General features: G+C 38.0%; 3 protein-coding genes across 4 annotated transcripts; 1 reads left to right on the top strand and 2 right to left on the bottom strand.

Annotated features, from left to right (window-relative positions):
- Window positions 1-114: 114 nt before the first annotated feature.
- LOC107593632 (myb-related transcription factor, partner of profilin-like) lies at window positions 115-2,206 on the bottom strand. Of its 2 annotated transcripts, none has more exons than XM_016283435.1 (2): window positions 1,643-2,206; window positions 115-1,547 (listed from the first exon to the last, which is right to left on the bottom strand). In XM_016283435.1, exons 1-2 carry the CDS (start codon window positions 2,115-2,117, stop codon window positions 769-771), a joined length of 1,254 nt encoding a protein of 417 aa, XP_016138921.1. In that variant the 5' UTR covers window positions 2,118-2,206; the 3' UTR covers window positions 115-768. The 2 variants fall into 2 exon arrangements, with proteins under 2 accessions (XP_016138921.1, XP_016138922.1); XM_016283436.1 differs by having other exon boundaries at window positions 115-1,541.
- Window positions 2,207-6,699: 4,493 nt separating this feature from the next.
- LOC107593633 (trypsin-3-like) lies at window positions 6,700-8,740 on the top strand. Its single transcript, XM_016283437.1, has 5 exons — window positions 6,700-6,743; window positions 6,937-7,096; window positions 7,900-8,153; window positions 8,260-8,396; window positions 8,494-8,740. The coding sequence occupies exons 1-5, from the start codon at window positions 6,704-6,706 to the stop codon at window positions 8,641-8,643; spliced, it is 741 nt and encodes a 246-aa protein (XP_016138923.1). The 5' UTR covers window positions 6,700-6,703; the 3' UTR covers window positions 8,644-8,740.
- A 330-nt stretch (window positions 8,741-9,070) lies between these two features.
- Window positions 9,071-13,395, bottom strand: LOC107593631 (zinc finger protein 585B-like). Its single transcript, XM_016283434.1, has 2 exons — window positions 13,328-13,395; window positions 9,071-12,212 (listed from the first exon to the last, which is right to left on the bottom strand). The coding sequence occupies exon 2, from the start codon at window positions 12,159-12,161 to the stop codon at window positions 9,279-9,281; it is 2,883 nt and encodes a 960-aa protein (XP_016138920.1). The 5' UTR covers window positions 12,162-12,212; window positions 13,328-13,395; the 3' UTR covers window positions 9,071-9,278.
- Between the last annotated feature and the right edge of the window lie 291 nt (window positions 13,396-13,686).

Raw genomic sequence — 13,686 nt, 5'->3', positions numbered from 1 at the left:
TATTCTCATTCGTGCTAAAAGAAAAACAAAACCATTTCCTATTATGTTCAAAACAGTTGCGTGTGTGTATTTCCTGTGATAAAAAAAAAAGATGATAAACATATTGATTGCTTTTATTAAAACTTGTTCATATGCAGACATTTTTCCAAGTACAAGTGCTTTTTGTTAACATGGTGAAAAGTTTGCAAAATAGTATATTTCAGTTTGGCTATCTTGCATTGCATGCAGAGTGACCAGGTGACCTTAGATCTCTACATCAGCCAGCAATTCTGATAACTGCATTTATTTCCAAGGAACTGCAGAGATTCTATGCAATGTCATGTCGCTTAAAACAGCATTTAGATGTTTCTTAAACAGCGATAGTAGCAAAAGTAAAATGTCATTTTGCACTGATATTCTGTGCCTCAATCAAACAATAAAAATGAATGTTTATTCATGCCACAGCATGAATACTGAATAGTTTTTAAGCCTGCCTTTTTTTTCTTCTAAACTTGCAGTTATTATATATAAATTTAAGCAAGCAGATCCATAAAATGTCAGTAATTTACTATCAGCAACAAGAGTGGAGAAGTCGATTTAGATATAGCTTTGAGCTTTTTGGTATTCCTATTATGCACTTTATTATATATCTGTGACCAGCATAACATAAAATGTGGCTGCAATATGACATGGCACAATCTGCAACTAGTTAACCTTATAAAACATTGCTTAAATAAATAAATTTACTGCAACCGAATACAGTTCATTTGTCCACATCTCACAGTAACATCAACGTCTGCGTCTTCGTCTGAGGTCTACTGTTCTGCCACGGCGTGGCTGTTGAGTTACTCCATTTATGTCATTCGGTGGTTCAGTGTGCCGAGTACCATCTAAAATATCTGGAGGTGGTGGCAGAGGTGGAACAGTTGCTGGGATTTGCTGCTCTAGCTGTGGCAATAACATTGGTTCATAAGGCTGCTGTTGTGGAGGTTCCTGTTGCTGTTGATGCTGTGCAGGTTGCTGTAATTGTTGTTGCTGTTGCTGTAGTTGCTGTTGTGGAATTTGTTGCTGAGGCGGCTGATGCTGCATCTCAAGTAGACCCAACAGACGTTGCAAAAGTACATTATTCTGCTGCAAGCTACTTGTAAGGGCCTCTTGCGAAGCCACAAGCGTCCGCATATCACATCTGAAGCCTTCTCCAAACTCGCGCAGGTTCTGCTCCATGCGATCTCCAAGCTTCATGGCTGCTTCTCCCAGCCCACGAAGTTCATCTTCCAGCCAGGAAGTGTGTGGTGGAGGGGGCTCCAGTGGGCCCTGGTGGGTCCCTAAAGATGGTTCTGGGCTTGGTTGAGGAGTGCCGTTTAGGAACGGGGCACTGTAAAGGGGTGAAGGAGGTAGCCAGCGTTCTGATGTTGGAGGTGGTACTATTCCAAGACCCAAGCCCAAACCCAATTTATCCTCCATGCTGTTCTCCACACCCTCACAATCATCTCCATCTTCACCTTCTTGCTCACCAGCTTCATCGTCCTTTTCGAAACCATCTCTTTCAGAACTATCTCCAACTGTAACTGAAAGAGTGAAAACATATACATAAACTTTAAATATTCTCAGACTTTACTGTAGAATCAGATTTGTGGGATCAATCCACACCCAAAAAGGTTACCTGGATCAGTGTCTGACAAACACATGAAACTGGCTTTTCCTCTGGTGCTCTGCTTTTGCCGAGATTGCTGGAGCCTGGGACTGACTTGGGTCGGCCTTCCCAAAATTGCAGCCCCTCTGCTTGATGGTAGGTAGCAGGTGCGGTGCCTTGCATCAGCCAGTCTACCACCATTACGTCTCTTCAGGTCATCCCAGCGTTTCTTCACTTCTCTCAGAGTCCGAGGTACTCTAGACACAGCATTGACACGCTCAAGTATGCCAGCCCAAATGCGCTCTCTTTCTCTGCGCCGGAGCCTCCCTGCTGGACCGAACAGCTCCCCCTCACACCGAGTCACCTCTGATACCAAGACCTCCAGCTCTGCCCCGCTAAAGCGGCTCTTCCTTTTCCCTACACCTCCTGCAGCTAATGCTGAAGACACACCCCTGTCTTTAAATAAAAGGCAAATATTTATATAACACAATACTAGTTTTTGCATTTCTATTCAAAAGTGCACCAAGTACATTTTTTGGCTTTTGTTGCAATGGTCAATATGGCACTAATGGCCTTTTGTGCTAATACTGACATATAGCAGCATGAATGCAGCATCAAAGTAAAATTTTCTGTTACTAATGACACTTTTCAAGGGTCAGTGGCAGACAAGGATATCTGGGATGATGAAAAGGAGAAATAATTGAAAATCTAGTTCAAATGCAAAGTTTATAGAAAATGTAATTTTTGTATTCATGGTGTGTATTTGTATCATTCATTACATGCAAACATCTTAGAGCTCTCCTAATTGACAGTAAATCTAGCAATGACATGTAAAGATCCGAGGCTACAGAGGAGAGGGCGAGAAATAAAAACAAAGAATGCATGGATAATATACTTGGATTCACATTTAACTAATTGTTTAATTAAGGGAATTTTAAATATAAAGGCCAAAATTACCTGTGTCGCAGCAATGCGCATATATTCTGCACCACATCCGCAATGGATGCGCATTCCGCATAAATTACGTTAGCCTCCACTAGCTCTTCTCAAGCAAATACTTGCTGTTCGTGAAAAAGTCATATATGCGACGAGCCTGCATTACGAGAACGATCTAGTTTTGGAAAAAAAATAATCCGTGCTCACACCGTACTGTGACAATTGGCTAGAGAGTTTAAAACATAATGCTAAAATGATTTAAGTGCATAGATGCAAAGCTAACCTCTTAAAGTCCTACATGTACACAGAACCCAAATCGTCGCAGGATTATGACATCACACAGATATTTGCTGTGTCTGAAACTTTGAAAGTGATATTTTACACATGTAAGCGTCGACAGTATATTTAAACACGCAAGTCTTTTGTCATCTTGCTAAAAAAAATAATTAATTAAAAATAAAGGGAATAGGTCTACAATTCAAAAAGTGCTGTGAGGTGCATTTGGCCTACAAGTTTGCCTTAACTTTTCAAACGATAAAACACTAAATAATAGTTTTATATTAAACATTGTGTTTTGAAATGGTGGCGAAACAAAAAGCAGGCTTTGTGCTAACCAGGGGCGATTCTAGGATTTTCATTTTAGGGGGCTCAGCCCCCAGTGAGGGTATAATAATAATAGCCTAATAAAAAAATTAATATATATATACTTATAATTTAAAAAAACTGGTTGATTAATAGTCGTATACTAAACATATTGCAGTATTCCACTGTATTGCATGGATAGGTATAACATCTGAGTACTGAATAAGCCAAATTCAAGTCTTCATGATCTCACACACACAACCTGTTTACTGTAGGCTACAAACACAACATTTTATTGTTTGCGTTTCTAGTATTCCTTATCTCAAGTAGGCCTATGCAAACCTCTTTGCCACACGCATTGGAATATGTATTATATTGAAAGTTAAATTTTCAAATGAAAATAGCAACATTATCGTTTTATAAAGTATGCGTTCATATATGCTTCATTTTCGTTGGAGGAAACAGCTGTGGTGTGATGAGTGGTGAACGCAGCGAAAACTTAGGCTACAGTAGATGGGGAACCAACTGATTATTGCTCTCCCATGATATTTTGTAAACTGGATTTATGACAAAGAACTGCACATATGTATTTATTATAACAGTATATCGATAAACTCACACCTTGTCCTCGGTTTCTCGCACTGAGCCGCTGCGGTCTGCAGATTGAAGAACGAGCTGAAAGACAGGGAGGAGCCGATCGAAGTCTGCCGCCGTTTTCATATTAAACGTAAAGGGCCCCCTTTATAGCCCCCTAAAAGTGGCCTAGCGACGCCCATGGTGCTAACCTAGATTTAGCCTATAGCTGTTTCGTTCTTAATCTTGTACGATTCCAGATGTTACCACATAAGTCTTCTGCAGAACTCAGGGCTTGCACATTTATGTGAATACTTATAATTATCTTACACATATGTCAGTGCATAAAATAAGTAGTAGTAATAAGAATAAAGAATAAGTGGAAATAAAAGTAGCTGTCTATGTTGTCTAAATGAGAAATAGTAGGGAAAAAATGTATGATGCACTTGATTAGAATAATATAGCTTTTCCCAGTTCTCACATTATAAAGAAAAAACATGCAATGGCTTGGACTACTTTTATTATTACTTGCTCTCACCGGAGTGTGAAAATTTCTCAAGATGCCTTTGGTTAAAATCAACCTCCCTTACATAACTAGCCTATTTATGCAACTGGACTTTTAACTAAAAACTGAGAGAAATCGCTTGTGACAATGTCCAGGTGCATGTGGCAACTAGCCTGGTTTCCTTAACAAGGTGATATTGATTTATATGAGTAAAAAATCTTTTTGCAAAGACAATAAAGGCAGAGGCAGACAATAAAGTCTATAAAATAATAAGGTAAAACAAAGGAAAAACAGATTCAGGCTTGCATAGCCTTCATTTGCCACCTGTACGCTCCCACACGAGCTAATGATTTATCTGTGATTTCACCTCACATAGTGCCAACAAGTAACTTTTTTTGTAAAGTGTTGTTTCTGTCCACCTCCTTTGTATGTAAAATGTTTAATTGTTCACTTGGTGGCCATAACTTTTTAAAATATGAATTTTAAAAGTGACATATCTTTCTAACGTAATGTGATGTCCAGTATAAATAATTAACAATATCTTAATAAAAGTGTCATTACCTGTCTGTATCTCCTAGAACACAAGGTGGTAGATATTCTAGAGGTACTTGGTACTTCACTTTCCTTAACCATGTTGAATTTATGTATATTAATGTTTATTTATTTGTTTAAATTGATATTTATTTTTATGTAAATAAATATGTACATGAATTTTCAGTCATATAGAATTATGAAAAAGGGTGAAAGGTAATTTGGATTGTAATTGTAACAATGCTTAAAAATTAATTTTAAAGATCTGTCCACCGTAGCTGACACCATGCCTCAAAGGGTTAAAAAAACTATATTAACCTTAGATTTCCTATGGTTTTAGTAAAAGCTTAACCAGGGACATGAGCTGCAAATTAGCTATTAGCTTGCAAATGGACAATCTGCTGCTCACAACGGTGCAGCAGTGTTATTCTGTATTGTGTCTGTGTGAAATGTCTGATTAAACATTTCAAAATGGTTTGATAGAAGATAGCATCATTCTCCGGAGACACCACAGACGGTTTAATTCAGTTGAATATTTTCCCATGTCATGCTTTTTAAAAGTCACAGGTTTGAAAGAATTTTGTAATATTTCATAAAACATGGTTACTATAAGCCAACATTTCACAGCTTTTTTTTTTTAATAATCAAGGGGAAATAATGTAGTCACAGAGATATTCATCAGTGCCCGCTTTCAATGAAATGTGCTCACGTCTCACATTAGTGCAACTTGAAATGGTGTCTACAGTTTGAAATAAATTGGCATTTTTGCATCCCTTCGTTTAAAAATAATAAAAGAGCTTTTTAAAGTGAAACACCATAGACTGTACAGGCAATCACATTATGTAATTTAAACTAATTTAACATAAGCAATGATTTTAACACACACACACACACACACACACATATATATATATATATGCAACATTAGTCAAGACTTAAATCTGATTACAATTAAGTGCCTTTTCTTCAAAATTCAAGAGCTTGTCATGACAAAATGATAAATAAATAAATAATATGTTTTTATTAGTACCTAAACATGCTTTAACAAGAACATTTTTCTTTAAGGAACACATATGTGACCCTGGAGCACAAAACCAGTCTTAAGTCGCTGGGGTATATTTGTAGCAATAGCCAAAAATACATTGTATGGGTCAAAATGATAAAAATCATTAGAATATTAAGTAAAGATCATTGGCCCTGGCTCTATGACTTTCTCTCCTCTCCACCTGTAGCTGGTGTGTGGTGAGCGTACTGGTGCTGTTGTCCACCACCACCACCACCACCACCACCACCACATGATTAAAGTGCTCTGGGTGTATAGCAATACACAAGAAAGCGCTATATAAATGCATCATTCATTCATTCATTCATCATGTTCCATGAAGAAATGTTGTAAATTTCCTACCATAAATATATAAAAACTTTTTTTGCACCCTCAGATTCCAGATATTTGATAGTTGTATCTTGGCCAAATATTGTCCTATCCTAACAAACCACATCTACATTGACTACATCAATGGAAAGATTATTTATTCAACTTTCAGATGATGTATAAATCTAAATTGAGAAAAACTGACACTTAAGACTGGTTTTGTGGTCCAGGGTCACATATTAATATTTACTTCTCGTGACAATTATGTAACCAAAATTTCCCCTTTTTAAATAATTGCTAAAATAATTTAGCTAATTGCTAAATAACTCCTTAGAAAAATAATAAGAAACATCCATTAATTAATGATTTGTAAATATAGTTTCTTCATAACCATACAAAAATGATTTGCAGTAACGTGCTAGAAAGATAATCTGTACATTACGTTAAAGCACATGTTGGAGTCACACACTGCTTGCTTATGTAATGCACCAAATGTATGTATATGCCCTTGAAAATTATCTAGAACTGTGGAGTAGACAGAGTATAAAAGGTGGGTCTTAAAACCTTCAGAACACCACTTAGCAGCTTCAACATGAAGGCTCTCATTCTTCTGGCTCTGTTCGCTGTGGCTTGTAAGTAAACGGGGCAGAGATCATTTAGACTGGAATTAATATAGATCACTTAAGGTTTTTGGGGTTTTCTAAATAGAAACTCATCATGTACAGCAGAATATACTTTGAATCTATTTTAATTCCAAGTGGTTATTGCTCTGTTCAATTATTTTTGTAAAATACGTGATGTGACAATAAAACTATGTTTTCCCAGACGCCGCTCCTCTGGATGAGGATGATAAGATTGTCGGCGGATTTGAGTGTACTAAGAATGGTGTTCAATACCAGGTTTCCCTGAGCAGTGGCTACCACTTTTGCGGTGGCTCTCTGATCACCAACCGATGGGTTGTGTCTGCTGCTCACTGTTACAAGTCGTAAGTGAAATATGTTTTTTTCCCCCATGTGCATATATATTGGGAAGACTGGAACTATTTGTCACATGGGGAAGTTAAGATAATTAAATCTCAGTAACTATAAGGTTTTGAATTCAGATGCACAAAGTTCTTTAGATTTGAATTAATAATATTTTTGTTTAATGATTTTTACTATATAATGAAGGAAGATTGGTATTTTCTGTTACTTTTAACATTTTATGTTATAAATTGTTTGGCGCTTCTTTTTTAACCCTTTAAATTTATCTGAAAGCTATTAAATAAAAATAAAAAAAGTAAGGCAAGTTCCCACTACATTCAAATGTTGGAAGTCAGTAAGATTTTTTCAAAATAAATTAATACTTTTATTTAGCAAGGATGTCTTACATTTATAAAAAGGTGACAGTAAAGACACTGATTATGTTCCAATAGATTTCTATTTCAAATAACGTTCTATTCATCAAAGAATCCTGAAAAACAAAAGTTCCCACAAAAATATTAAGCAGCACAACTGTTTTGAAAATGTATAATAATAACAATGTTTCTTGGAGCACCAAATCAGCAAATTAAAATGATTTCTGAAGAATCACGTGACACTGAAGACTGGAGTAACAACTGCTTAAAATTCAGCTTACTGACTGCAAATGTTTGAACAGTAGTGTACACAGTGTGACAATATGCCCTGCTATTGGGGTAGAAATGTTCAGTAGCTTTATTGTAGTCAAGATTCTAACATATGTATCTAAATAAAAATTCAATGCAGAAAGATGTTAAAAGTAATTTAACTTACTTGTCTCTATTCTCAGACGTGTCCAGGTGCGTCTGGGTGAGCACAACATTGACGTCACTGAGGGCACCGAGCAGTTCATCAACTCTGCAACAGTCATTAGACACCCCAGTTACAACAGCAATACTCTGGACAATGACGTCATGCTGATCAAGCTGGCCAGCACCGCCACTCTGAACAGCTACGTTCAGACCATTTCTCTGCCTTCAAGCTGTGCTTCATCTGGTACCAACTGCCTGATCTCTGGATGGGGAAACATGAGCGCCTCCGGAAGTGTGTACTTCATGCATAACACTTTGTGCATAAATCATTAGGCAATCTTAGAATAACACAGTGAACACATGCAAACTCACTTAGTGGGTACTTGATGTTTTCCTAGGCAACTACCCCAGCCGTCTGATGTGCCTGTGGGCTCCTATCCTGAGTGACACTACCTGCAGAAATGCCTACCCTGGTCAGATCACCTCCAACATGTTCTGTGCTGGCTTTATGGAGGGAGGCAAGGACTCCTGCCAGGTAAGATCACTGCTAGTTACAACGTTAATGTTAATCGATATAAACATCCTTTTTTTAAAGCAATTATTGACTTATTTGAAACACTTCTGCTTTGCAGGGTGACTCTGGTGGCCCAGTGGTGTGCAACAACCAGCTGCAGGGTATTGTGTCCTGGGGTTACGGCTGTGCCCAGAAGAACAAACCTGGTGTCTATGCCAAGGTCTGCAACTTCACCACCTGGATCAGAAACACCATCAACTCCAACTAAGCTCCCAGAAGTCTTTTTGAGGTCATAATCATGGCATGTTGCTATATCAGTTGGCAAACCAAAATAAACATCTAAGTACAAACATTGAAGATGTTTCACAGTATTATTCGTCATGTTTAATATAAGCAGAAGTTCTATGAGATATGTTTCACTATTAATTAAACACCATTAATTTAGTTTTGAATCCAAACCGTTATACAAGTAGTATGTGGTGAAATATTAAAACCTCTTTGCTAAATGTCATAGTATTGTTTTGGAAAAATGTCCTAATGCCATCTTTGAACATCCTCGACAATTTTCTCTTAACGAATAAGACATGAGCAATGTCAGACAAGATGTTTAATCTGTTAACAGCAACATCTTCCAATAAAATTCCAATTACAGCACCAACACTAACAGATATCTAACTCAACAACAGGATTGCTAAATAAAACAATACTGTCCATAACAGGAAATTTCTATTTGAATTATATATATATAAACAAAATTGGGTGTCAGCACATTAGTAATGCTGATATCACATGAAAAACAAATATTCATATACACTAAACATTTTCACAAGTTTCAGAAGTATGTGATTCCCATACAAATGTTCATCACACACTCACTGAAAAAAGAGAACATTTACAGAATATTCATATTTCTCCTCTGGCATGTTCCAAGTAATGTCCATGCAGTTCTATAAGGTTGGAAAAACAAGCATTACATTCAGTGCAAATTAAGTTAGCAGTTGTGTCTTCTGCCTTCAATATGGACGGTGACTGTCTTGAACCATTTAATTCTTCAACTGCTGAAAAACTGTCCTTAGTGTGTTTTTTAACCATTTGCCCCTCATTACTCTGAGAATTAGTTGTGGTGGTGCTTGGGGCTTCAGTGTTTCGTTTTGGCTTTTGTGATGGATGTAAGGTTGAGGGACTAAAGTGTGACAATCGACGAGGCATTTCTCCTCCATTTGAATGATTATCATAAATGCTATAGTCATAGTGTTGATGCTGGAGATGGTGAGATCGACGTTCCTCAGTCATAAGTAGCTGGCCTTTCATTGCTTTTGAGCCTTTATCTACAGGCTTGTGGCGGAGCTGATGGTGGAAAAGCAAGTCCAAGTTCTCAAAACTGGCACTGCACGTACCGCATTCATAAGGATGCACAGCGGACTGCGGATCAATGGTGTAATGCGTCTCCATCGGATCATTTGTGCAGTGAACAACTCCATGTCGCTTAAGAATAATCGCACTTTCAAAACCTTTTCCACAAATATCACAAATAAAGGGCATCGTTGAGCGGTGCCACTCTTGCTGGTGATTCCTCAACTTTTGTGCATTTGAGAAAGTGTGAGGACAGAAGGGACAAGCGTGAGCATTAAGTTCTGGATGCTTCTGCAGATGCTCATTGTACAGTCCCACAAATCGAAACCCTTGACCGCACTTGGGACAAAAAAAGCGCCCTCTTTTCTGTCTATGCAGCCGCTGATGAATCCAAAATTTGGTCCAGTTTTTAAACATCCTGTTGCAATCAATACATGTAAAGCTTTGACCCCGTGAATGAGTGAGCATATGGGCTCTCAGCCTTCCTAAGTGCTGGAATATTCGTCCGCATTGTGGGCAGAAGTACTTTCTTGGATCTGATTTCTGGTGAGTACTGTTCAGTTGAGTTACGAAATAGCTGGATTTGATCGGCTGACTGACTGAATAGAGGTTATTCTGAGAGTCATAAACAGTGGTGGCCATGACCTGAAGTGGGCAAGCAAGTAAAGAGGAGCATTTTTTGAGCTTCCTCGGAAAGGAAAAATCTTTTGGAGGAGATTTTACTGGACTTGCACTCCGCATTTTTTGAGGAGTTCTTCTTTTCAAGGAGCTTTTGGGTTGTAATCTGCGAGGGGAACTGTAACCAGAAGACTTTGCTTTTGTAAGCCGCATGGAAATGCAATGCTTGTTGTGAGTATGTAGATCTGAGAGAAGACTAAACGTCTGCTTGCAGCGGTCACAACTGTAACGCTGGGTGTTAGTGTGTCCTTGCAAATGTAATTCATAGTCATCTCTGGTGCCAAAGCACTTTTTGCAAAGGTGACACCTGAAGCGGATAACACCTTCAAATTCCATATCTTTCAAGGTGGTATGTGGGTGTTTTTTACCCTCACAAGTGTGCACTTTTAATGGCCCAATCTGAGAAAATCCCTTACCACATTTTGTACATAAGAAAGGTTTAATGGACCAATGTACTCTCTCATGGACACGTGCAGTGCACGCTTGAGTAAATGATTTGCCGCAAACCTTACAAGAGTATGGTTTTTCTCCACTGTGAATACGAAGATGGATTTTGAGGACAGACTTGTAGATAAAGACTTTGCCACAGATCGGACATGTATGGGGTTTCCCTTTCCCTCTTCCTCGTCCCCTCCTCCTTTTAGGGGTGATTTGATTACTATGACAGTCACTTTCCAGTTTGTCAGTCATGATTACTCTGTTCTCATCCACAATTTTCTCAGGTGTGGCTCTATCTTTGTATCTGTGCGCGTGTTTCCTACTTTTGGATTTATGGACTTTGCTGTGGGATCGAAGGTTGGAGAGCTGAGCGAAGGTTTTGCCACAATCCTGGCAGGTGAAGGGCTTCTCACCTGTGTGGACACGCAGATGAATGATATACGCAGAGGCATGATTGAAAGGGCGTCCACAATATTCACATTTGATAATCCGTTTTTCTTTGCGTGGCCGTCCGCGAGAAAAGGAAGGATAGCCACGTTTGCTTTCTGTGATTTCCATACTGCTTGCCTCAGCATTGGCTTCGGTCGAAGGTATTTGGTTATTATTCTCTGAATTTGCCTCTTGTGTTTTCTCAGGTAAATAATCTACAAAGGCATCATCCAATGTTACATTTGTTGCGTTTAATGAGTCAGAAGGCAAGGGTCCTTGAATTTCAGTGTCAGAAACGTTCACATCTGCAGTGTCCTCATGGATTTTTTTGTCAGAATATTCTTCGCATTGGCTCTTACTTTTATTAGGGCAGGACGCATCACAGACAGCTTCCTCAGATGTTTGGACAGTTGAGTAATTCCTGTCAGACTCTCTTTCAGACTGACTACTTGAGATTTCATCTGTTGTAACAGACATCTGAGTGTCGATTTGTGGTTCATTTAATTCTTCATTAAGCAGCAGTGATTTTGGTTCATTATCTGTGGTGCTGGAAAGACCATGAGAATTTGTCTCACGGTCTTCTGAATATTTCTGCGCATCCATATCAGCCTTGTTGACAGGGGTAAAATCTGAGTTTAATTGCTGTGGAAATGTATCTACATCTGCTTCACAGGAGCCTTTTTCTCTCTCTTTTTCCTCAGCATTACAGGGCAAGGAGTTGGGTAGGACATTAGTAGCTACAGGCGATGGTTCCTCCACACTTCTGTTATGGGAACTTAATGCCAGACCTTTTGAAATTAATTCCCCCATTCCTCTCTTCACTGATTGTTCCTTGGTATCGGCCTCATCAGAGTTGGTTTCTTGCTTCTTGGCCTCTCCTTCAAGCATGATGTACGAATTACCTGCTGGTGCCTGAGTTTCCCCCAACTCAAGCTGAAACTAAACAGAGGGGGAAAAGAATCAAAGATAAGACAACCTCTTATAAGATATATTGCATCTAATGCTAAGCAGCTGCTTCACCTGTTATCCAAGTGGAGAGATTAATTTATTAATATAGATAGGTGTAGTACATAATAGAGAAAGTACATAACAACAAACAGCATCAAGATAAACATACAAAACAGTTTTACAAAAGAATATTATCATATAGGTACATATATGTGATCATAATGTAAACATGGTTGATATACATTTACATTTGTTGCCACATAATTTTGACTTTATTGGTATATTTTTAAAAAGCTGTTACCCCATGTACAAGAATTTGTATTGGGGTGAAATAGTATCGCTGTATTATGATTTTTGATTATGTTAAAATATCCATAAATGCATATTGTCAGTAATAGCCAAATTTAGAATTTTCATAATAATAATAATGAGTAGCTGAATACTTCATGATTATTTTTTATAGATGCGTTTATGTTTCACATGTTTCTATCATTCCGCCAGTGGTTCATTCAAACAACCGGTTCATAAGAGTCATTCGTTAGTGCATCGAACTACAAAAAAATTAAAAATTAAATTAATTAATAAAAAAAATACAGAAGGGTTCTCTATTCATTTCCTCTGTATTTGTTAGTTCTTATCCAGCAGTTTGATTTCATGATGTTCAATTCAGACTACAAACGCACTTCAACTGTTTTTCAACTGTTCCCGTGCCGCAGTAGATAGCGGCACAGAGTGATGGCGCTCTGCATAGGCCATTCCTGCCATCGACACTGCACGTTTCTGTAATGCTTTATGCATGCTCTGTTATAATGAGCCCTGCATCTATCAACACAGCACAACCTGTCCTTTAAGACTGAGTTTATTCTGAAAAGCGAAATATGCGTATTTATACATATCAGGATTAATGTGTCTGTGGGTTAATTCAACGCTACCCGACGCTGGACCTATAGAATCAACATTTCAAAACCTCAAAAATGTATTTTTAAGAACCCCACTTGTGCAAAATTGCCCATTGTTTGCTCGACTGCATAAAATTAGATCCTGCCTTTACCTTGTAGAAAGTACATGAGAAAAAAGCAAAACAAAGCAAGGCAGTATACACCAACCTTTCGTGCTCTTTCTTTTTTAGCACCAATGAACTACGGGTTAGGACTAAACAAACGGAGTTTCCGTTTCCGTTTCCGATAAAAGCCTCTTCGACGTGATCTTTCTGGATGTGTGGCTGTGTGAAGGCAATCACCCAATTTGCAAATAAATAAATGTTAAATCATTCTAGTTGACTGCATTTAGCATTTAACACGCAACATGTATGTCATACCATCAATTGCATATAAAGGCTGGGTATGGGTATGCATTTTATTCGGTTTTATTAACAGTTAAAAAATACATTAAAATGTTTCAGAAAATAGTGTTTTGACACTGCACAAGTTAAACAAAAATTACAACTGCAGAAATGGTTTAAAAT

This window comes from Sinocyclocheilus grahami, unplaced genomic scaffold, assembly GCF_001515645.1.
Source record: "Sinocyclocheilus grahami isolate Dianchi unplaced genomic scaffold, SAMN03320097.WGS_v1.1 scaffold175.1, whole genome shotgun sequence".
Lineage (NCBI taxonomy): Eukaryota > Metazoa > Chordata > Actinopteri > Cypriniformes > Cyprinidae > Sinocyclocheilus > Sinocyclocheilus grahami.
The sequence above is the reverse complement of the archived record's forward strand: the minus strand, read 5'-3'. Positions and strand labels throughout refer to the sequence as shown.

Coding starts and splice junctions, on each gene's coding strand:
- LOC107593633 (XM_016283437.1), top strand. CDS start 6,704: ATGAAGGCTCTCATTCTTCTGGCTCTGTTCGCTGTGGCTT. Junction 8,154..8,259: donor AAACATGAGCGCCTCCGGAA/GTGTGTACTTCA, acceptor ATGTTTTCCTAG/GCAACTACCCCAGCCGTCTG. Junction 8,397..8,493: donor GAGGCAAGGACTCCTGCCAG/GTAAGATCACTG, acceptor TCTGCTTTGCAG/GGTGACTCTGGTGGCCCAGT.
- LOC107593631 (XM_016283434.1), bottom strand. CDS start 12,161: ATGCTTGAAGGAGAGGCCAAGAAGCAAGAAACCAACTCTGATGAGGCC.
- LOC107593632 (XM_016283435.1), bottom strand. CDS start 2,117: ATGCAAAAACTAGTATTGTGTTATATAAATATTTGCCTTTTATTTAAA. Junction 1,548..1,642: donor TTTGTCAGACACTGATCCAG/GTAACCTTTTTG, acceptor TCACTCTTTCAG/TTACAGTTGGAGATAGTTCT.